General features: G+C 43.6%; 1 protein-coding gene across 10 annotated transcripts in view; it reads left to right on the top strand.

The window, feature by feature from the left end:
* Positions 1-22,573, top strand: part of SLC25A13 (solute carrier family 25 member 13) — a 228,434-nt gene that overhangs the window by 136,605 nt on the left and 69,256 nt on the right. For 9 of the 10 annotated variants that reach the window (XM_055589786.1, XM_055589795.1, XM_055589792.1 and 6 more), the window contains 6 exons: positions 881-1,027; positions 3,707-3,845; positions 4,834-4,927; positions 5,135-5,219; positions 8,578-8,665; positions 9,141-9,299. In XM_055589786.1, the coding sequence (XP_055445761.1) occupies positions 881-1,027; positions 3,707-3,845; positions 4,834-4,927; positions 5,135-5,219; positions 8,578-8,665; positions 9,141-9,299 (712 nt within the window). The remainder of the gene's footprint in view (positions 1-880; positions 1,028-3,706; positions 3,846-4,833; positions 4,928-5,134; positions 5,220-8,577; positions 8,666-9,140; positions 9,300-22,573) is intronic. The other variant, XM_055589788.1, reaches the window with a different exon arrangement.

Below are 22,573 nucleotides of genomic sequence, written 5' to 3'. Positions count from 1 at the left end.
TAAGCAGGGTTTGGCCAGATCATTGAGCGTGTGCTGTTCTGTGCTTAGTTGCTCAGTTGTGTTCGACTCTTTGTGACCCCGTGAACTGTAGCCCTCCAGGCTCCTCTGTCCACGGGGATTCTCCAGGCAAGAATACTACAGTAGGTTGGCCCTGGCCTCCTCCAGGGGATCTTCCCAGCCCAGGAACCGAACCCAGGTCTCGTGCATTGCAGGCAGATTCTTTACCATCTAAGCCACCAAGGAAGCCCTCTTTGAGCCTACCAAGCCTCATTCTAGTTTTTATTTTCCTCGTGTCTTTGGACTCGAACAGAAGTGACTTGGTTTCTTTGGGTAAGAGATTTAAGGGGGGGATGTACTTTCTCAAGACCTATTCACCAGTCTGAGCAAAGTTTCCTCTTTGGAAGGAGATAATAACTTGGGGATGCTATTGAACAAGTGTAGGGTTCGGTAATTCAAGATATAATGTCTGTTTCTTCACCCTGATTTGCAATTGAACAGTCATTTATAGTAACTGAGAAATACAACTAATTTCAATACGACTTTTTTTTCCCTCCAAACTTTAAGCTTTTTATTTTGTTTTGGGTTATAGCTAATTAACAATTTTGTGGTGTGTGCGTTAGTTGCTCTGTCGCGTCCAACTCTTTGCAACCTCGTGGACGTATGTAGCCCATCTATGGAGTTCTCCAGGCAAGAATACTGGAGTGGGTTGCCATTTCCTCCTCCAGGGGATCTTCCTGACCCAGGGATTGAACCCTGGTCTTCTGCTCTGCAGGCAGATTCTTTACCGTCTGAGCCACCAGGGAAGCCAACGTTATGATAGTTTCAGGTGAACAGCAAAGGAGTTCAGCCATACATATACATTTACCTTCTTTATTTGTAGGAAATACAGCTGGAACATGCAAAGCAAGCCTTTGTTCAGAGGGACAATGCCAGGACTGGAAAAGTCACAGCCATTGACTTCCGGGACATCATGGTCACCATTCGCCCTCACGTCTTGACGCCTTTTGTAGAAGAATGTCTAGTAGCAGTAAGTAGGGGGTGTTGTTTTTTAATTTTTAATGGAGTATACTTTAATTTACAATATTGTCCTCATTTCAGGTCTACAGCCGAGGTAATCAGCTATACATATTTGTGTATCAACTCTTTTTAAGAGTCTGTTCCCATAGAGGTCATTATAGAATATTGAGTAGTGTTCCCTATGCTGTGCTGCTGCTGCTGCTGCTGCTGCTAAGTCGCTTCAGTCGTGTCCGACTCTGTGTGACCCCATAGACGGCAGCCCACCAGGCTCCCCCGTCCCTGGGATTCTCCAGGCAAGAACACTGGAGTGTGTTGCCATTTCCTTCTCCAGTGCATGAAAGTGAAAAGTGAAAGTGAAGTCGCTCAGTTGCGTCCAACCCTCAGTGACCCCATGGACTGCAGCCCACCAGGCTCCTCCATCCATGGTATTTTCCAGGCAAGAGTACTGGAGTGGGGTGCCATTGCCTTCTCCTATGCTCTGCAGTAGGTCTTTATTATCTCTTTTATGTATAGTAGTGTGTCTATATCAATTCCAATCTCCCAATTTATGTCTCCCCCCAAGTTGTAATTTGCCCTAATGAAATAATTTATTCTATCTGGCATAAGCTCAGTAGATAAGGAATTGCAAGAACAAGTCTTATAAATTATGTAGAGTTTTTTTTCTGTTTAAGCACTGACATTTTCTTCTTTGCTCAATGGTATTGCATCCATTACCAAAGTTACAGGAAGTGCTTTGTCAGTGTTAGTGGGTATCTTGTTACCTGGATAGTATGAAATATCTTAAAGAAATGTATTAACTAGGCTTTTTAAAAAAAAGGAAAAACAGCTATATAATTGCATGTTAGTTTGCTTTATATTTTGAGATATGGCAAATGCTTGTCTTCACTTTTACAAGTTCTCCAAGAAAAGGTATTTAAAAAAAAAAGTGCATATAGATATATTTGAGGAGCTGGCAGAATAGCAACTCTAAGCCTTGGATTCAGTCATTCATGCACCCTGTGTGTTGAGGCAACAGTGGCCCATGTGGTGGGCAGGTCTCTGCTGCCCTCTGTTGTGGAGCTTCTCCTCTAGTGGGGGTCCAGCCACTCTTCTCCCTCATGGCCCCTGAGGGTATCCTGGAACATTCCATGGTGGTGGTTCCCAAGCCTTGATCATGGAGCTTAAGAATCATCAGGGATTGTTATTAAAAGTGCATATTCTGAGGTCTTTTCTAGGCCTCCTGATCCACCATCCACAGTGGTGATCTGATTTCTTTTTCTTTAAAATTTTTTAGCTTTATTTAGTTGCTCATTTTTGCCTGCGCTGGGTCTTCATTGCTGTCATGAGTTTTCCTAGTTGCTGCGAGCGGGGCTGCTCCCTGGTTGCAGTGCACGGACTCCTGGTGGTGGCTTCTCATGTGGAGCACAGGCTCTGGGCACTTGAGCTCAGTAGCTGTGGCACCTGGGCTTAGTTGGCCCATGGCACGTGCGATCTGCCTGGACCAGAGACTGAACCTATGGTGCCTGCATTGGCAGGCAGATTCTTAACCACTGGAGCACCAGGGAAGTCCTCGTATCTAATTTCCAAAGCTTATTGGATAATTGTGATGATCCCCTAGATTTGGGACCCATATGCAATGGTAACTCTTCTTGTGTTAATCCCAGGGAGAGGACTTTTTGAGTGTTTCACCGTCATCTGAGTTTCCCATAATGCTTACCTTAAGTGAGAACTCAGAGTAGCTTTTCCTTTTTCCTCTTTATTTTCACTGGTCCCTCTTTTTGAAGATAATGGTGTTCTAATAAGGCCTTCCCACTCTGGCACGCTGGCTCCTTTTCTTGGTCCTTCCCTTCCCTAGCCCAGTCTAAACTCTCATGTCAGCTATTTCAAACGTTTACGAAGTGAAGATTTATGTGGTTGTTACCTTATAAAGAAGTGCTTTCCTAATAAAAATATTTTGCCTTGTTAGGGAAGGATAGAATTTGAAACCCCAAACTGAAGTTCCATTTATAATGGACATGCTGTCTGTTTCCCTTATCCCCGTGAAGAAATATGGTTTCTTACAAATTCTGATTATCAAGAGTCCTGGCCAGTCTTAACCCCCATCAAAGCATATGACATCTCATAATTTTATCATAATGTGCTTGTTTGCTGGAAATCCTACCAATACAAAGTATGTACTTAAATGATTATTTATTACTACTTATAAGTAACTTGACAAATCATGATATTAATGTTAGATTAACCACTTCTCATAGCATGTTGTGTTGGTATAATAGTTTTGCATGCATAAGTATACACATGTGGGCATGTGTATAATACAGTTTTGCATGTCTAAGCTTTTAAGAATTGCTCATTAGATGAAATAAACAAACTTATAAAACATTTCCAATGGAAATTTGAACTCTGTAAATTACTACTGGTCCTGTTGTTATAATCCTACATGTGTATTTATTTAGTTTTCTAGGACCTGTGTGTGGAGAGTACAAGTTCTGGTCATGATTAGTTGCAGTTACTTCTAAAAATCATTTATAGCTTTTTTTTTTTCTTTTAATGTGAAAGAAAAATACTTCTGGCCACTTTTTGCTATACATGCTTTTTTGATTACTTCCAAAACTAGCATTTGATATACGTACTTCTGAATCTTCTTCATTCTGTAAATCCTTTGTTTATTTTTCTTCTCCCCCCACCTCTTATTTTCAACTTACTTGAGGCTGCTGGAGGTACCACATCCCATCAAGTTAGTTTCTCCTATTTTAATGGATTTAACTCGCTCCTGAACAACATGGAACTCATTAGAAAGATCTACAGCACTCTGGCTGGCAACAGGAAAGATGTAGAGGTTACTAAGGGTGAGTGTGACTAAATCTGAATTCTTGCCTGCAAGTGTCTTGGTGAAGTATTATTAGAGGGAAGAGGACAACCAAAAGTTCATGTTACAGAGTTTTCTGTCCCTAGTTTTCTATCTCATTGACACATATTAACCATTTGGTACTTGTGTGTTCTCCACTCTTTGAAACAAATGAAACAATGTTCAGCACATTTTAAATAAATTCAAGGCTGTCTTTGAATGAGGGAACCATGTAAAGTTTCTCGTGTGTGTGCTAAGTCTCTTCAGTCGTGTCCCACTCTGTAATGCTATGGGCCGAAGCCCACCAGGCTCCTCTGTCCATGGGATTCTCCAGGCAGGAATACTGGAGTGGGTTGCTATTTCCTCCTCCAGGGGATCCTTCCTACCCAGGGATCAAAGCCATGTCTGCCTGCATTGGTAAGCGGGTTCTTCATCACTAGTGCCATCTGGGAAGCCCCCAAAGTTTCTTAAATATTTTCAAATCTTAATAAAACCTAAACTGAACTGACATCCTCTAAAATGACCTTCGAAAGTACACAAGGAATTCTTAAACTTATACTGCTGACAATATGTGTTGATCGACAGTCTTTGATCAAGATATCAGCATTTTAATGGGATTTTTTTTAAAAAAACAAGAATTCCCTTTGGAATTCCACAGCTTCACTAATATTATATCCTGGGACCTATGTGTATGGAATTCCATATCTCCTTCCTGGTTTTCCCTGACTTACAATCTGAATGGCTTCCTGTGTCATTTATTCAAAGCCTTCAGGTGACACCAACCTTTTAAAGTCACTATTCGAGCAAGCATTCTGCACACTCTTTCCAGATGAATGAAAGAATTCTTGCCCTATTTGGATTGACTTGAATTCTGTGACTGTTAATAATAAAGTTTGGTGATGTTCGCTCATTCCAGTGCCTTGAGTTAATGCTGCATTTAGTGGCTATTCCTTCTTGAATCTTTCCCTTTTAACTCTTTTTCCATACAGAGGAGTTTGTTCTGGCAGCTCAGAAATTTGGTCAGGTTACACCCATGGAAGTTGACATCTTGTTTCAGTTAGCAGATTTATATGAGCCACGGGGGTAAGTTGGCCTTTTTTTCTTTTAATTAGCTTAATAAAGGGAGGTTAGGAGGTGGGAGTAGGGGGAGGGCAGCAATCCTGGAGAAAAAGAAACCAAATTAAAGATGACTCTGAAAAGGTAGGAAACGAGAAGAGGAACATTTCAAAATTCCATACCTTAAATTTTAGTTTGTGTTTTGTTGTTGCTTACGTTTGCTTTTCTTTCTAGACGCATGACCTTGGCCGACATCGAACGGATTGCTCCTCTGGAGGAGGGGACTCTGCCCTTCAACTTGGCTGAAGCCCAGAGGCAGGTGGGCAGAAGGGTCACACATGCTTCCTGGTGTTGCCTTGATAAGGCCCCACAGCCCCTTTTCACTTGCAGTTGCCTTTTAGGCACTGGTTCCTGACCTACCGTTTCTCTGTTTTGCAACAAAAAAGAAAACCAGACCATTTCAAAAGGCTGGAAAGAGTACTTACTTAGAAATGTTCTAAGTAGTAGATAACTGGCGTTTGCTCTCTTCTGCAGAAGATGGGGTGATTTCTTAGCTGCATGGGAAGCCTCACCCTCCCCAAAGAGGAGGAAGATCTTTCCTCCTTCCCTCAGCCTCAGGCTGGCAGAGCTGGGGCCACATCCTGCTTTGGGTGTCACGTCCCAGCATCGTGTCGAGAGATGAGGGCCGGCTCTGCCTCGCAGAGAGGCGCTCCGTCAGGGCACCGCCTGACTGCCATGCCTGCCGTTTTTCTGAATATCAAAATGAGATAATTTTGTTTAGTCTGGAGTCATAGTTTGAAGGCTTTTAGACCTATTTTCTTTGTGAAAGGATTCATAAGTTATGTGGAAACAATTTGAGGAATGCTAAATTTTATTTTATGGTTAACAGAAACCAATCTCTTGAAGTTGGGGGAGTCAGAAACCTAAGACTTGGGACCTCCTTACGCTTAACTCTTGCTCGACTTTCTATAGATCGGGATTAGAGAATAAAAGCCTTCAGAGCGTCTGTTGTGCTTCCACGATGTTTGTAAAATAAATCCCCTCACAGACGAGCGTCGTCGTTTCAGAAAAATACCTCCTTTAAGGCAAAGCCATCTCTGAATCCTGTGAGACTTAACAGTTTTTGGCTGGGAGCTCCGGGTCTGTACTGAGACGCCAGTTTGACCACAATGGGTTGATGCGGGCTGCATTTTTAGGACGGGCAGGCCTGGAGCCAGGACGCCCTCCTTTCAGCTCTTTCCCACCCGATGGCGGTGGCGGGTTCTGTGTGCAGCGTGGTGGGCGTGCGCTCAGCAAACCCTCGCTAGGCACCTCTGGAAAACCAGCTGGTCGCTGTTAAAAGAGGAAGCCGATTTCCCCGAGTGCAAGAGAGAGGAATGTGGAATCACATGGAGAGGGGGACACAGCCCCGCTCTCCCCTCCCTATGATTTTTAAACACCACTTACCAGATGATTATCTCTTTGCCTCTGTGCTTCTAGCTCCTGTAGAAACTGGGGGATTAAGAAAAAGCAGAGAATTAAAAAAAAAAAAGATTCCTCCTGTTCTCCTGTGACTGTGGTACCCCACAATTTCTCCTCTATGCCCTCTGCAGCTTTAGCAAGTTTCTGATGGTGGGTGCTTATTGATCCTGTCCCTGAAAGGGTTGGATGAGACTGATGAGGTTTACAGCAGGAAATGATTGGCTGCTGCTTGGAGGTTCAGAGCAATTCACTGGGGCCTTGCCTGGAATATTCTTTACTTATGTGAACCCTGGCGGGCTTGACAACATTGGCAGACGCAAGCAACAGAGGTCACCCGCCTGCCAGGCTAGGGGGCTAACTCTTCTCCGCGAGAGAGGAGTGTGGGAAGAGGAATCTTTCTAGTATTCGTTTTGTGAGGATGCTACATTTCTAGATTCAGAAAAGTTATCTGAAAGTCTGGGGTTTTGTCTGCCTTTAGATGAATTAGTGTTAGTGGTAGGTATCAACCCATTGTTTTCAAAGTATTTTCACTCACTGTTTTGACGCCAGAACCTTTTTTCGTATTGCCAGCTTATATCTGTGTACATAAAGCAGTGCCTTTCTTACCGATGCATCTGTCAAAACGAAGTTACTATGCATAACAGGTATAGATGGAAGTCATCCATCTTTATGGGGATACCCTTGGAAGCACCCATGGCATTTGCCGAAGAAATGTTTTACTTTCTTAAAAATGCATATTTCTGCATAAAGCTATTTTCAGTTCACTTTGAAGGAGATTCCAAATTATCTCATTGTATTAGAATTGTGCTCCACTAACAGCAGCTAAAATTCAGTGGGTTGATAGTTGGGGTGGGTAATTATTTTCATTGTTCACCGATCTTAATTATCATGGCTTATGAAAAAACAAATTTTATTGAATGTATTTATTCACTCAACAGGTATTTATTAAGCACTAACTATATGCCATCCTCATGAGACAGCTCTGTGTGACATAAAATTACTGTTTTATTTATGTAGACAGAGGCGTGAAATACTCTGAAATGTTCTGACATCAAAAACACCGTAAGAATAGTAGGTCAAAAGAACACTAATAATAATACAATAACTGACTGGCCCGAAGTATGAATGTAGAAGAGATGGACAAAAAAGAGAAAATATCAAATCACCTGTAATATAACCACTTAGTTGTAGCCACTATAAATAATTGAGTATCTCTGGGTGATGTGGCAGCCGGCACCCTAGTGTTATTTTCATATGCATATATACACCAAAATAATTTTAATGAAAAGCACAGCATATTCACACACAGTCTTCAACACTGGTTTTAAAAGATAATCATGAAACATTTCAAACAGTTTAAAAGGTAGACAGAAATAGATAATAAATACCTGTCTACGCACCATATTGGTTTTTAGCCTGCTTTTTCTTTATAATCCTGTATGCACACTTTTTCTGAGCATTGAATATTTTTCACAGTATTGTTTTTTAATGGAATGCAATTTTGTTTTAGAGCTATAGCATTATTTTTAACCAGTCCTCCGTTATTGGACCTTTGGGTATTCTCAGAGGTTTTGCTCTTAAAATGGTACTGCTTTTTAAATTTTTTTGTAAAACAGTACTGCTTTTTATTATTATTGTAGCTTGATCCTTGTTTATATAGACGATTATTTTCTAGCCTAACTTTTTAGAAGTAGAATTGCAGGGTCAATTTAAGCACTTGTACATTTTAAGCGTTGAGTGTGTATTGCCAAATTTCCCTTCAGTTTATACTTGATTAAATGGCAGATTTGAGAAGCCCTGTTTTTTGTCATCTTCTGCCAGGTTGGGCATTGCCATTAAAAACAGACAAAACTCCCCAAACCTACCAGTTTGACAATTTGTTGAAGAATGATGTCTCATTAATGGTTTTAAATTTATTTCTCTTTAATCACTAATGAGAATTGAACATTTGAAGATGAGTTCATATTCATAACATTTTGGGGGACACAGTAGTGTCTTTCATTATATTTAAACTTGATTTTAAAAATTGACAGCAATAATTACTTTTTATTGAATTTACAAAAATCTAACCATACCTTCTTCCTCTTTGACATTTTAGCCGTATCGTGAGTTTAAGAACGCAGTTGTAATTTAAAAATAAAATAACGTGCTCATTTTTGTTTTGATTTCCTTTCTGTCTCCTGTCTTCCCACTCTGCAATTCCTGTGTACGCAAAGAAGAAGGCATCAGTTGATTCATCTCGACCAGTTCTCCTGCAGATTGCAGAGTCAGCCTACAGGTTTGGTCTCGGTTCTATTGCTGGAGGTGAGTCATGGATGAGTGCAAATTGTTCATTGTTATTCTTCTTTTTCTTCTGATTTTTTTTCCACTTAGAAATATCGAAGGAAACAACCTTCTCTGGTCTTTTCCCAAGCTAGTTACCAAATCTGTATCTATGTGATGGGATAACAGCAAAAGGAAATTTTTCTTCGTACCCTGCATTTGATCAGGGACTTAGAAGTAACTTTTTCCTCACATCTGTCTGCAGATGGGCTTCTAGATATTGGTTAGTAATGAGGCTAGGCTGTAGTGATCTGCTTTTTAAAATTTGAACTCAGTGGTATCCTTTTATCAGGAGACCCTTGAGTGAAGGCCACTGTTTGTTTATTAAGGACGTAGAAAGTTCATTTTAAAATTTACATGTGCACAATTTCTTTATTTCAGCAATCTTATCTTTGACTATCTCCTTCTTTCCTGTGACCTTAACTTCTTCTGAATTATTGGTATTATTTGATTGTAGCTGTCGGAGCCACTGCGGTGTATCCTATCGATCTGGTAAAAACTCGAATGCAGAACCAACGATCGACTGGCTCTTTTGTAGGAGAACTTATGTATAAAAACAGCTTTGACTGTTTTAAGAAAGTGCTGCGCTATGAAGGCTTCTTTGGACTGTATAGAGGTTAGTGCCATGTGCTAAATTCATGAAAGGTACAATAGTAGTCGGAGGTTTGGTTTTTCCATCTGAATGCCTGAAATGTATTAGAGAGACTGTGTTAAAATGGAAATACAGCAGATTCTCAATTATCCATGCTGATGGGTGTAGGCTGGAGGCTCTAGGGCATGGCGAATCAAAACAGCCCATAATCTGAAAGCCATTTATATTGCTCTGCAGTATGTTTTGTTTCTTAAAAATAATTATTTTTATAAACATGTCCAGTAAGTTTTTAAAAGACTCATATTGTTTGTGTTCTTGAAATAACTCTACTCACCAGTTAACAGGGAAAGGCAGCTGGGGGATAGGACAGAGCTTACTTGGGACAATGATTCTCCTTGAATATTCCACAAAATCGTCCATCAAGCCTCTAACCAGGGGTTCAGTGCAGCCCTCCTTCCTTCACTGTATTTTTTTTTTTTTTTTGAAATTAAAAATTTTTCATTATAGAGTGTAGGCTCTCTAGTTGTAGCATTCAGGCTTAGTTGCCCTTAAACATGTGGGATCTTAGTTCCCTGACCAGGGATCGAACCTGCATCCCCTACATTGGAAGGTGGGTTCTTAACCCCTGGACCTGCAGTGTGTGTGCTCAGTCACTTCAGTCGTGTGTCCTACTCTTTGTGACCCTATGGACTGTAGCCTACCAGGCTTATCTGTCCTTGGGGTTCTCCAGGCAAGAACACTGGAATGGGTTGTCGTGCCCTTCTCCACAGGAGCTTCCTGACTCAGGGATCAAACCTGCGTCTTTTTTGTCTCCTGCTTCAGCAGGCAAGTTCTTTACCACTAGCACCGCCTGGGAAGTGCCACCCCCCCACACCTCAAATATTTATTTATTCACTTGGCTGTGCCTGGTCTTAGTTGTGGCATGTGGGATCCAACCGGGACCCCCTGTGCTGGGACCCCGGAGTCTTAGCCCCTGGACCATCATTCACTGTCTTTTTCTGAGTTAAAGCTGCCCCTTTCCCTTCCTCAGACTCTGTACCCAGGGGAGTTGATTCACATGCCACTCTAGCCAGGGACTCCTCCTCTATCCAGCTGTTCCTTTCAACATCTAAGGCTCATTTAAGCAACAAGAAAAGTAACAAGAAGTATGTGATCAAAAGGATCATCACAAAGGATCCCACAGACACTGACTGCTTGACCACTCGCCTAAAAGCCATGACTTAACTTCTCAGCCCCTCCGTCTGTGATTGCTTTGCATAAAGAGAAAAGAAGTAAAGGTATCTGCCTCAGCTAAAATCCAGTGTTGTGAGACAGTTCCAGCTGAGCCACATTGCTGTTTGGCAGATGCAAGGTGTGTGGGGGGGGGAGGGGGGCGGTCCCTCCCTTACCCAGCCAGTACTTGCTCTCGAAGAAGAAAATGGTATTTAATACTTTTAGAGACAGACCCGGAAACTGGCAGCCATGTAAGCCTGTGCCGCTAGGCCTCTCTGCCATCTGCTGACTTCAGTCTTCTTCTTAAGCACCCAAGTTAAAAAAAAAAAAAAATCAACAACAAAGACCCCTCTTAAAATCTCTCACCTTAGAAATGAGGGGGTTTCAAACTCCAGTGAAGCTCCGTTTTGCAGGTTCTTTGGTGCAGGTAGATAACCTCCATCAAAGGCCTTTTGATCTTTCTCTGCCCTCTTTCCCTCACCCCCTGCCTCTTCTCACAATTGGGAAGGTCTTTGACCCCAGGTGATTGATGATGACCCCTACAGGGTCACTGCCTTCCATCTGAAATACTTCTCCCTCCTAGTGACAAGCCTTGCAAATGAAAAGTCCCCCCAAGTAGTACAAGGTTAATGTCGCAGTTCCTGCTTTGCACTGAGTGATTCAAGCAAAGGCGACCACTTTACCTTTTCACGTGGGTTGTTTTCTGCGGGGACAGTTTTGAACCTCAAGCTGGACAACACTAGTCTGTGGGCTTCCCTTGGTATTGGGTTAAACATCAAGGGTGCCTTAGAATTGTGAGGAAATAATTTCTGTCCTGTGAATGCCCTTAACGTGTTGACCTGGTTCACTTGAATTTTGAGTCCCTTCTCTTTCCTCTCTGACCACACCTGGTGGCTCCTGATTCTTGGTAGCACCTGGAATTCCTTCCTTGACCTGTCCTTTTGACCTCATGGACAAAACAGCTTGAAGTGTACCTGAGTTCTGAGCTGCTCTGGGCCATCCCATAAACCTCATGCTGTTTCAGTTACATCGGAGAGACTGGAGGAACTGGTTTTAACTCCTTAGGGAAGGGGGCTGTGTCCGCCTACTAGATAGACATGGAGACTCCCTTTGAACACCAAAGAAGCGACTCCTCCTCGTTTTCCTGGTTAGAAAGAGCCATTTATCTAACCTGTGTGGGGTGTCTGATCCCTAAGGGGTGCTCTTGTCAGAAGTGATGAGTAGAGTGTGAATATAAGATGAGGAGTGCTGGGAGTCACCTACGTTCATTTCTCCCTGACTTCTTATCTCTTCCAGTTGATAATTTTAGAACAAAAGATGTACTGTAAAACTTTTTTAGTTTCTGTTTTGTAATTTGGATCTTGAGAGCAGAGGTGATTGGCAGTGTTTTTGAAAAAGTGTTTATAATCTTCATAAATGAATTATTCCTATTCTTGATTGGCTGGGGACTAATTCCCTTTTGTGCCTTGTGCATAATCATTGATTAATAATTAGATGTAACTGCATATTTGTAAATGCTTATCATTGAGTAAGAGAAGGATCAGATGAAAATGGGAAACTGTCATTACCAGCAAAAAAATGATAATAGAAACAGAAAAACCCCAACTATTTCTGAGAATCTGTATTCTAGCTTTTGTATACAAAGTCAAGCTATAATCACCCACATGTGGTTCTTTGACTATAAATTTCTTATTCAATGTAATTTTATTGTTTAAAAATTTAATATTCCAGGGGAAAACAGTTAAATTTTAATTTTGAGAATTTAGAAATGCTGCTCTGCACACTCTACTTAGCAATACTGGAAAAGATGGCAGAGTACATCTCTAATTTATAAACATGTTTCAAAATATTGAGCCTATTTTTTCCTATTGTGGAATTTTGCTTAACATGTAATTTTTCTGCATCAGGACATATATAATTGCTAATATTTCCTGAGGAGGATAATTTGGGGATATTGCAGAAGTAAGTTCTCTCCCCTGTTTTAAAATTAGCTTTGTGTATATTTGGAGAAAAAGTATATAGCATCTCCCTCTTTTTCCTTCTTACAGTGAGAACACAGGATTCTAAAGGGAGCAGTTTTGTATTTAGAAGTAGTTCTCATGGAACTCCACAACTGATTGTTATTTTTAAAGGACACTTTCAGCACGAGTTGTTTTCCTCTGTGCTTTATCTGGCAGTTGCCAGCATCGCTCACGGTCCTGGAAGTTATCCCATCATAATCAGGGAGGCTACTGATAACGCAGCTCTGGGGACTGCTCGTGTTGTCCTCCATGGATGCTGAGTCCAAGGGCTTCTAGTGTTGTGAGTTGGTGAGGTCCTCTCCCCATATTTCTGTGCACTTCCCGGCTTCTTTGTCCATCAGAGTCTCTTAACTTTGGGGGTAAGTTTGGTGGTTACAAAAGATCCCCTTAGAAATCCTATGAGACTGACCCTGAAACCATTCTCTGTTAATACAGACTACTTTACTTTTCTTTACAGGAAAATTAATTGATTTTTCTAGGCCTGTATTTTTTGAAATTCATGCCCCCTAGGCTAAGTGTATCTGTATCACAGGAAATAACACCCAAGATAATCCAAATCTCCCTCAAGTCACTTGTAAAAGTCTTCCTCTGTTTCCTCCCCAGTCTCCAGATTGATTTAATGCACCGAGGTGTTTAAAATCCTTAATGAATTACCTGACAGCTCATTTGATTTGAATGAACCGCATGACCAGATGAATCAGTTATTGGCCGGCTGTAGACTTGGCTTATTAAAGAGAAACGATTGATTGGGTGATCATCCATAATTAAATGCTCTTAACGTTCCAGGAATAACTAATTTCTGCCTTAAAATTTTTGCCACACTGTCCTCCCTCAGATGCTTCAAGTAATGAGATGAGTACCCTTAGAAATTGGAAAATGTTTTGGGGAGGGAAGACCATGGGGAAAAGGATGGATTCAGGAAAAATACTTCTTAAAGGAAGGTTTTAGTTTTTACTTCTGCTTTTGCAGAAGAGGAAAAGAGGAAACTCTGCCAGAAAAGGAAATTAGATAATTTTATGATTTAAACTTAATTTGGAGTACTACTTAGTCTTTAAGGCAATTAGCAAGGGAAAAAAAAAAAAAAAAAAGGATGTTTTTTAATCAGCCCATGGACCAGGCTTGCAGAGTTTTAAATGTATCTATTTCAGGTTGTCTGCATGCTGCAAAAGCAGTCATCTTCCATCCTGGAATGTTCTCAAGGTGACATCTAGAGGATGTTGTGGTGATATCTCAGGAAGTTTTTGATATCTTTGCATTCTAGAAGGAGGTGGTGTTGGACAGCTAGTTTAAGCTAGGTCTCCTGGGTGTGGCTTGTGGTTCTATAGAGGGGAGGCTCCAAATTATATGGATCCACAGTGGGATCCCTTCTTTAATCCTTGTGGATAAAAATAAGTCCAAAAATCCTATCACCAAAATAAAGCAATTGGAGGTCCTATAAGAAGGCAGGCGTCCTGGCATAAACCACAGTGAATCTGTGCACTGCGCTGAGTCATAGTGTCCATCTGTGTCCACCAGCACTTCTCACGAATGCAGAATGGTTTGTTCTGCTCCTCATTTTCTTGGCCAGTTTCTGCACATTTTCGTTTAGGGCGATAAGTTGTGACTAGATCAAAAAGCAGATATTTGGTTGTAGGAAATCAAACAAAAATGAACAGAAAGCTTGGACAGTTCCTGAGCTGGGTAATCAAATCTCCAGAAGTCTACCGGGAGCACAGAGCTTTCAAAGGGGAAACTGAGGTGATGGCAACTCGCAACTGGGGTGGATAGGATTTGGATCGTCAGAGGCTGGAGAGGGCCTGATGGAGAACAGTGAGGAGCTTAGAAAATTGGGCAAGAGGAAACTAGGCAGAGCCTCGAGAAGAAAAGATTAATTAGCGAACAAATTAGTTCCAGGCCTCAAGGATGATCATTTATAACTAGCTACGACCTTTACTAGGGCTTCCCTGGTGGCTCAGATGGTAAAGAATCTGCCTGCGATGCAGGAAACCCAGGTTCGATCCTTGAGTTGGAAAGATCTCCTGGAGAAGGGAATGGCCACTCACTCCAGTATTCTTGCCTGAAGAATTCCGTTGTCAGAGGAGCCTGGCAGGCTACAGTCCATGGGGTCGTTAAGAGTCGGACACGACAGAGCAACTAAAACTTTCACTTTTCATTGCCATTGCTGAGGCTGAAACAAGGGCAATAGACAAAATCTCAGCACCCAGGAAGTTTAGATAGAAGAAAAGATAACCAGGACCCCGAAAGTTGCTATATACCAGAGTGAAAAACTCGAGGAAGAAAGGTACAATTCTTCTTCCCAGTGATCTTCTAAGAAGTTCCCAAGGAGGACTCACAGGAACCATGATTTTTCTAGACCATGACAATATCATCCCTCTGTGCTTTAACACTCAGTCTCCCAAAGCCATCCCGAGCCATAGCTAAAATAGCAGATGATTCTTGACATTTTGAACAAAAGTATCTAACCCAGATAAGCAAGCATTTAAATCTTAATATCTGCCATGCGCCTTGCTCTACCATATACTTACCTTGGGGTGACACCCTGAGAGCCGGTGGAAAACTGGATTGCAAGAAGGGCCATGAAAGGGGATAGTGTAGTTGGTGGGGGTTGGGGGGGTGCCTTATGCCTGGGGGCTATATGAATCAAAAACAGACAGACACAGGGGAAGGGAGGAGGGAAGAAAGCTTGAACAAGTGAAGAGAGAAGGCCATGGAAATAGGAGCAGGAATAAAAGCCGTGAGGCAGGGTGCGCAGGGCGCTGATAGCTCCAGAATAAAGGTTAATCTGATGTTGAAAGCAAGGCAGGCTCTCTGGGAAGATGGGAGCAAGTAGAGGGACCTCCGTGCAGAGGTCAGGAGGCTAAGAATTTAACCTCGGAGGGGTCGCCTCGGGGTTGAAATTAGATAACAGAAGGGCACTGGATGTGGCTCCGGCCACAGCAATAGGAGTATTTTCTGCATTAACATCGTCTACCAGCCCTGTAGCATGTCTCTGCCCTGCCTGCCTTCCACCCCACCTTACATGCTCTAAGCTACCTTTCTCCAGGTTGGGCCGGTCACTTTGGAACTTGTTTTTTGTCTGAGCTGATACAGAAGTGATGTGATGAGATTTCTCCCTTATCGTGGCCCTGCATCATCTGTGCTCCCCCGTGTCTTGTCCAGAGTGATCTGTTGGGACACCCGCCGTGTGATGGTTATAGTGGTTGGACTGTCAGTCCAGTCCCTGACCCACTGCTTTCTCTGAGCCTCGTTCCCCAGCCGGGCCCTGACTCCCACTTGTTCACCAGGTCGTAACCTGCAGTTCGCCTCTGCCGGCCAGTGCCTTCTCCCGTTTGAGAGGCAGACATGGGTTCCCACCCTGGCACAGCCACCGTTCTTGAGCGGTGGGAAAGGGCCAAGCCATGCAGCCTGCCAGCCCAGTGTGAGCTGGCACTCAGAGAAACATGCAGAATGGGCTGGAAGAAATGCCTTTGTAGACCAGAGAAGGAAGTTGGAGCAGCAAGTCCACTAGGGTGAACAGGGGAAAAGTGAGCGTTGAGGGGCAGAGAGCCTTGTTTTGAGAGGCGGAGTGGGGCCACATTCACCTCAGCCACTGCACAGACACCACGTTGTGAGGGACTGGGGAGATGCTGCTCAGCCTTTTAGAGCCAGTTTCCCTGAAGGACACCAGACTTCCCTGGTGGCTCAGATGGTAAAGCGTCTGTCCACAATGTGGGAGACCTGGGTTCGATCCCTAGGTTGGGAAGTTCCCTGGAGAAGGAAATGGCAACCCACTCCAGTACTCTTGCCTAGAAAATCCCATGGACGGAGGAGCCTGGTGTCCATGGGGTCACAAAGAGTCGGACATAACTGAGCGACTTCACTTTCACTTTCCCTGAAGGAGGGGGAGGATGCTGATGATGATGAGCATAAAGAACAACAACCAAAACACACATCTAGAGTGCTTACTGTGTGCTGATACACTTCCGAGGGTTTTGTGTGTGTTGTTTCGTCTTCAGGACTGCCCCGTGCACATACTGTGCTTATCCGCATTCTACAAATGTGGAAACTGAGGTTCAGGGAGGTGGGTGTAACTGAATCACGACTGCACAGCTACTAAATAACAAAAGTCAGAATTCAAACCCAACAGCCTGGCTTCAGACTCTATGCTGTTAATCACCTGGCTCTTCTGCCCCTCAAGAGAAATTATATGGCAAAAAGTGGCTCATCATCGGAGGTTGAGAACTGTTTAAGTTCTTAGCTAAGGCATTATATTTTAGCTAAAAATGTAGCTGAAGATGTGGTGTTCTGTCTGTACTGCTTCCTCACCTTTGCTAAAGAATGTGGTGCTGCTGGACGCTGTCAGTGCTTCTAAGCTTGGGGCATAGCCATGGGGAAGAGCATTATACTCCCGTCACACTCCCCTGATTCCCGTGCTCCCATACTTTCCTCATTCTTGACAGGGAGCACTCTTCAGGATGAATTGCCTCTTAGAGGCAAGAGGAGAATCAAGAATATGCCATGAACAGATAGGTAGAAACATGACCTTTTTGGAACACACAGTCTAGGCTGTGAACAGTGTCTGGCTCTTTATATACAGTTACTCATATCATTATCATAATAAACCAGTGAGTCGTAATTAGCATCCTTGGTTTACTAACGAGGAACTTAAGAGTTCAAAGGATAACGTCCCCAAGATCACTCAGCATGAAAGCAGGGCAGACCGAGGATTCCTCGGTCCTGGTTTGTCAGCCTCCAAGGCCCCAGTGCTCCAAGCCATTCATTCTGTTGCCAAGCCATTGGGAACAAATAGCTTTAATCATGCCACTGTTATTAATGAGTTTCTCTCATAGTCGCTTCTCACCCGGAGATTCTGGAATTATATATCTCTAAAAAGTTTTTAAGTAAAAACTACAGCTCAGTAGCCCTTTGGTCAGCATACTGTTCTCAGAAACTTCCTTTTGGGGGTTCTCTGTAAAGCCTGCAGTTGAAGTTCCTGGTGTGGGCTTAGCTTCCACATCTTTTGCTCAGTCCTTTCTCATCGAGTTGCATAAAGGACGGGGATCCGAGGGGATCATGTGATTTATATCTCAACCCCATTAAATCTGAAGACAAAATACTATATTAATATTGTACCCTGTAAATCTTTTCTCGCATTAGCAGCCTTCTGGTAAAGTTTGCCAAGGAAGCATTGCCACATGTGCTGATGGAGCTGAACTAAAATGAGAAGATTAGAAAACTAACCACACTAATAAATTTCATTTGAGGCAGTTGGAAAACAGACTGCTGTTTTGACAAGTCAGAAACAACACACACATGCATTCTCTGTTTCTAATGGTTAAAATGAATTTCCAGAATCCAACAGAAACATCTTGTATTAGAAGCCTGATTTTTCTGCTGAGTTATCCAGATGTCAGACATACATGTGCTTTAAACTTCAGTGTGATCGCGTTGAGCTGCCTTCACCAGACTGGCTGTTTTAGGCATTACCGAGCCACATCACCCTTCCTCTTTCTGAGGTCAGGGAATCAGGAGGTTGTTGAAATCCGCAGCTCTCTGGCTTCCCTTGTCCTGCAGATCAGGACCCCTCCCAGAGGGCGTTTGGCCACGACCGATGGCGTCAAGGCCCACATGTCTGCTGGCTCTCAGATTGCCATCCACAGCCACCCTTGATTCCCAAGGTCACCACCACAAGAATGATCCTGATCCAGTGCCTCCCTGAGTGCCAGCATCTGGCCTAGGTCTTAGAAATGGATTTGTACTTTGGTTTTATTCTTACTGGATTAAGTTACTCATTTTATACAGTGAAACTCAGGGCCTGATATTAAATTACCTTAACCTCCCAATTATTCTTCCTGCCTTGGGTCTCTGCCCTTACCATCTGTCCTTCACCTGCCTCCAGAACTCTTTTTCTTTTTGAAGTTTCCTCTTTAAAAGCCACCCAGACTTTTTCCCAAGCCCCTTCGTGTGGCCTGCGGAGAAACAGCACAGAGTCCTTGTTCAGGAGCACCCCCTAGAGCCAGCCTGCCTGGGTTGAACCCCACTGTCCCACATACCAACTGAGTGCCCCTGGGCCGGCTCCTGGAAGTCTGCCTCAGTTTCCTCATCTGTTGATGGGATAAAAAGGACATGTGCTGAGTTTTGCTACTGACTTGTGGTGTGGGTTTCATATTGGGGCTTTCCTTGTGGCTCAGATGGTAAGGAATCTGCCTGGAGATAAGGACGGTAAGGAGACCTGGGTTCAGTGCCTGAGTGGGGAAGATCCCCTGGAAAAGGGCATGCAACCCACTCCAGTATTCCTGCCTGGAGAATCCCATGAACAGAGCAGTCTAGTGGGTTACAGTCCATGGGATCGCAAAGAGTTGGACACAACTGAGCGACTAACACTTTCCGTGGTGTGGGTTTCATATTGGGGCTTTCCTGGTGGTTCAGATAGTAAGGACTCTGCCGGCGATGCCGTAGACCTGAGTTGAATCCCTGGGTCAGAAAGATCCCCTGGAGAAGGGGATGGCAGCCCACTCCAGTATTCCTGCCTGGAGAATTCCATGGACAGAGGAGCCTGGCGACGAGCTACAGTCCATGGGGTCGCAAAGAGTGGGACACGACTGAGCGACTGACGCTCTCACTTCCTCTGGCGTGGGTTTCGTATGTTGCTTCCCATACAGCACACACAGTGGTGTGCGGCATGTAGTAAGTGCCCCCATACTGTCATTATCTCCACTGTTGTTGATTCGTTGAATTACCTCTGCTACCGTTGTGTGTTTACGAGGTCTGTGACCTCGCCCCAGCCCTGCCTGTGCCGTGAACTTGAGATTTGGGTGCCTTTTCACAGTCTGTTCTCTCTGCCTAGGCCGCCTGGCTCTGCATCCTCCTCGTGTCTCTCTCCTCCAGTGAACCTCTGCTTGTCCTTAAAGAATCACGCCCAGGATCTCCTCCTCTCTGATGCCCTGCTCCGCCCTGCAGGCAGAGTAGCTGGTTCTCTCCACTGTGTTCCCAGAGCGCTTTGGCGCCCCAGGGCTGTGGCACCCAGCACTCTGTGTTTAGGTGCTGTGTCCCGTCTTTGCACACAGACACCTGGGTCTCCCTCTTTCTCTAAGCTGACACTGGCTCCAGGGCGCGCCACAGATCTTACTATTTCAACCTAGTTTCTTCCAGTCCCAGGCACAGACAGCATTTGGTAAATGTTTGCTGAACAAATAAATATTTGCCACCCTATATTTAGTCTTAAATGCAGGGTTTTCTCTATTGTTTTGTTTTGGTCTCTGCTGTTCACAGGGCATTACTAAATTTATAGTGAGAAAGACAAATCTCGGTCGCTTAAAAGGCTGGCTGAAGTGATTGTATCTAACGCTGTAGTCATTTGGCTGTGTGGGCTGTTTTTTATTAGTCATTTAAAAAGACTGTCACAGGCTAGTGATAGAGACAAGAGATCATCATGCAAATCACAGTGCTATCAACCCATCCATGGTTTTGGTCTACAATTTAATGATGAGAAAAATACATCCAGCCAGTAAATATTTAACTAAACATTTCCGTACTTGACCTCAGTGTGGAGAGTAGAATGGAAATTGTGAATGTTACGATGTAGTTTAAATAGCTTATGCCTGAATTTTACTGGTAGGAATGAATGTTGTGTTTTCATGAAGTAATCGTAGTGCTTTTTTTCCTCATAGATATTATCTCATGGTGTAAGTAAAGGATTAATAAGTGAGTATAGTTCAGGAGGAGGAAATTCTTACTTTGAATAAGAGTGCTTGCTTTGCCCAGAGGGTTCCATATTCACATGTTCTGTGCTGTTTCGGTTCATTTAGATTAAAAAGAGCATGGCCATACTCAAGCTAGCAAGAGCATAGGGGAACTTTCCATAAGAGTTCACATGAGGGAGAAGGAAAACCAAGCACTCGTAGGGATCCCAGGGCAGGAGTTTCACCGGAATCTGGCCCCAGTGGGTCCAGAAGCTGGTTAAGGCCGACTCTCCCATCTGGGCACCTTCACAGCCTGTGTGTTCTCTCTGGTGTCCGTATTCTATTTGTGGCACATTTCTCCTCTCTGCTAGGCCACTTCCTTTCCTATCACAGTCTCTGCTTCCTTCTGGCGTTCACACATACGTGGCTTCAACTGGCCACTTTTCCCATGCCACATGGCACCTTCTCAGCTTGTGCCTCTGTGTTAACTGGCTCCTCACCTCTGAGGAACTAAAAAGCCTCTTGATGAGAGTGAAAGAGGAGAGTGAAAAGACTGACTTAAAACTCAGCATTCAAGAAATGAGGATCATGGCATCTGGCCCCATCACTTCATGCCAAATAGGAGGGGACAAAGTGGAAACAGTGACAGATTTTATTTTCTTGGGCTCCAGAGTCACTGTGGATGGTGACTGCAGCCATGAAATTAAAAGATGCATGCTCCTTGGAAGAAAAGCTATGACAAACCTAGACAGAGTATTAAAAAGCAGAGACATCGCTTTGCCGACAGAGGTCCATATAGCCAGAGCAGTGCTTTCTCCAGTGGTCATGTCCGGATGTGAGAGTTGGACCACAAAGAAAGCTGAGCCCCAAAGAATTGATGCTATTGAATGTCGTGCTGGAGAAGATGCTTTTGAGAGTCCCTTGAACTGCAAGGAGATAAAACCAGTCAATCCTATAGAAAATCAACCCTGAATATTCATTATAAGGACTGATGCTGAAACTCAACACTTTAGCCACCTGATGCGAAAAACCAACTCATTGGAAAAGACCCTGATGCTGGGAAAGATTGAGGGCAAGAGGAGAAGGGGGCAACAGAGGATGAGATGGTTGGATGGCATCCTCGACTCAAATGGACATTGGAGTTTGAACAAAACTCCAATGAGTTGGACTCAAATGGAGTTTAAGCAAATTCCAGGAAATAGTGAAAGACAGGGAAGGCTGGCACATTGCAGTCCATGGGGTCATAGAGTCAGACACAACTTAGCAGCTCAACAACGCTGCCACCTCTGATGACTCTGCCATGCTCCTGGGAGAAGGAGTCTGGACTCCGTAGCTCCACTTGTGGTACCAGGTCCAGGTTGCTGAACTCATCGGTTATTCGCCTTTAAGTGCCTTGCCCTTGTCCAATCAGCTCGTCGCCCGGGAGGCTCAAACGTGGCTGGCTAGAGAAGATGTTGCAAACCCAAATAATTATAGGATCCAGGCAGGTTAGTTATGTAAGTGAACAAATGAGGCTGGATATGGAAGGGCAGATACACGTTTGCATATTAGGCATGCTGCTGCTGTTGCTGCTAAGTCGCTTCAGTCGTGTCCGACTCTGTACGACCCCATAGACAGCAGTCCATCAGGCTCCACCGTCCCTGGGATTCTCCAGGCAAGAACACTGGAGTGGGTTGCCATTTCCCTCTCCACATGTTAGGCATAGGACTGAGTTAGTTCAGTTGCTCAGTCATGTCTGACTCTTTGTGACCCCATGGACTACAGCACACCAGGCTTCCCTGTCCATCACTAACTCCTGGAGCTTGCTCAGACTCATGTTCATTGAGTCTGTGATGCCATCCAGCAGAGTTGGGTGTTGTCTAAAGGCATAGACTCTTGAGGGAAAGGGCTTAGACTTGAATCCCAATCTCACTATCTATCATCTGCACAACTTAGAACACATGACGCAACCTCTGTATGCCTCAGTTTCCTCTCTGCAAGGAGTAAGGATTAAATGAGTTAGTAAAGTGCTTAAAATGGCCCCTGACATAGAGTAAACAGTGCGTTAGCTGTGTTTTTAGAGAACATTTTGATTGGCATCAGCATCCTTGTCATTTATTTTTACAATGAAATGAACTTTCTTCAGTTTTCGTAAAACATGAAGCTGTCTTGGTTTCATTAGTTCTTTAGTTTCTCCCTTTTTTGCAGAGCCTCAAGCACAGAGAGATGTTTCCTCTAGTGTGAGGATATCAACAGAGCATGAAAAATGATGAGCAATACTTGCCCTTATTGCCATGCAGGCATTAGGGCGTGGTAGGGACCTTGCTGAATTGACGTTTGGGTCCTGTATAAAGGGTGGAGCCTCCCCCAAAGGGAGATAAATTGCTAAAAGGTCAGAAGGAAGCCCAGAGTTGTCAGATCATTA

The sequence above is a fragment of the Bubalus kerabau genome, chromosome 8 (genome assembly GCF_029407905.1).
Source record: "Bubalus kerabau isolate K-KA32 ecotype Philippines breed swamp buffalo chromosome 8, PCC_UOA_SB_1v2, whole genome shotgun sequence".
NCBI lineage: Eukaryota > Metazoa > Chordata > Mammalia > Artiodactyla > Bovidae > Bubalus > Bubalus kerabau.
Note: the sequence above shows the minus strand (reverse complement) of the source record. Positions and strands in the feature narration are given on the sequence as shown.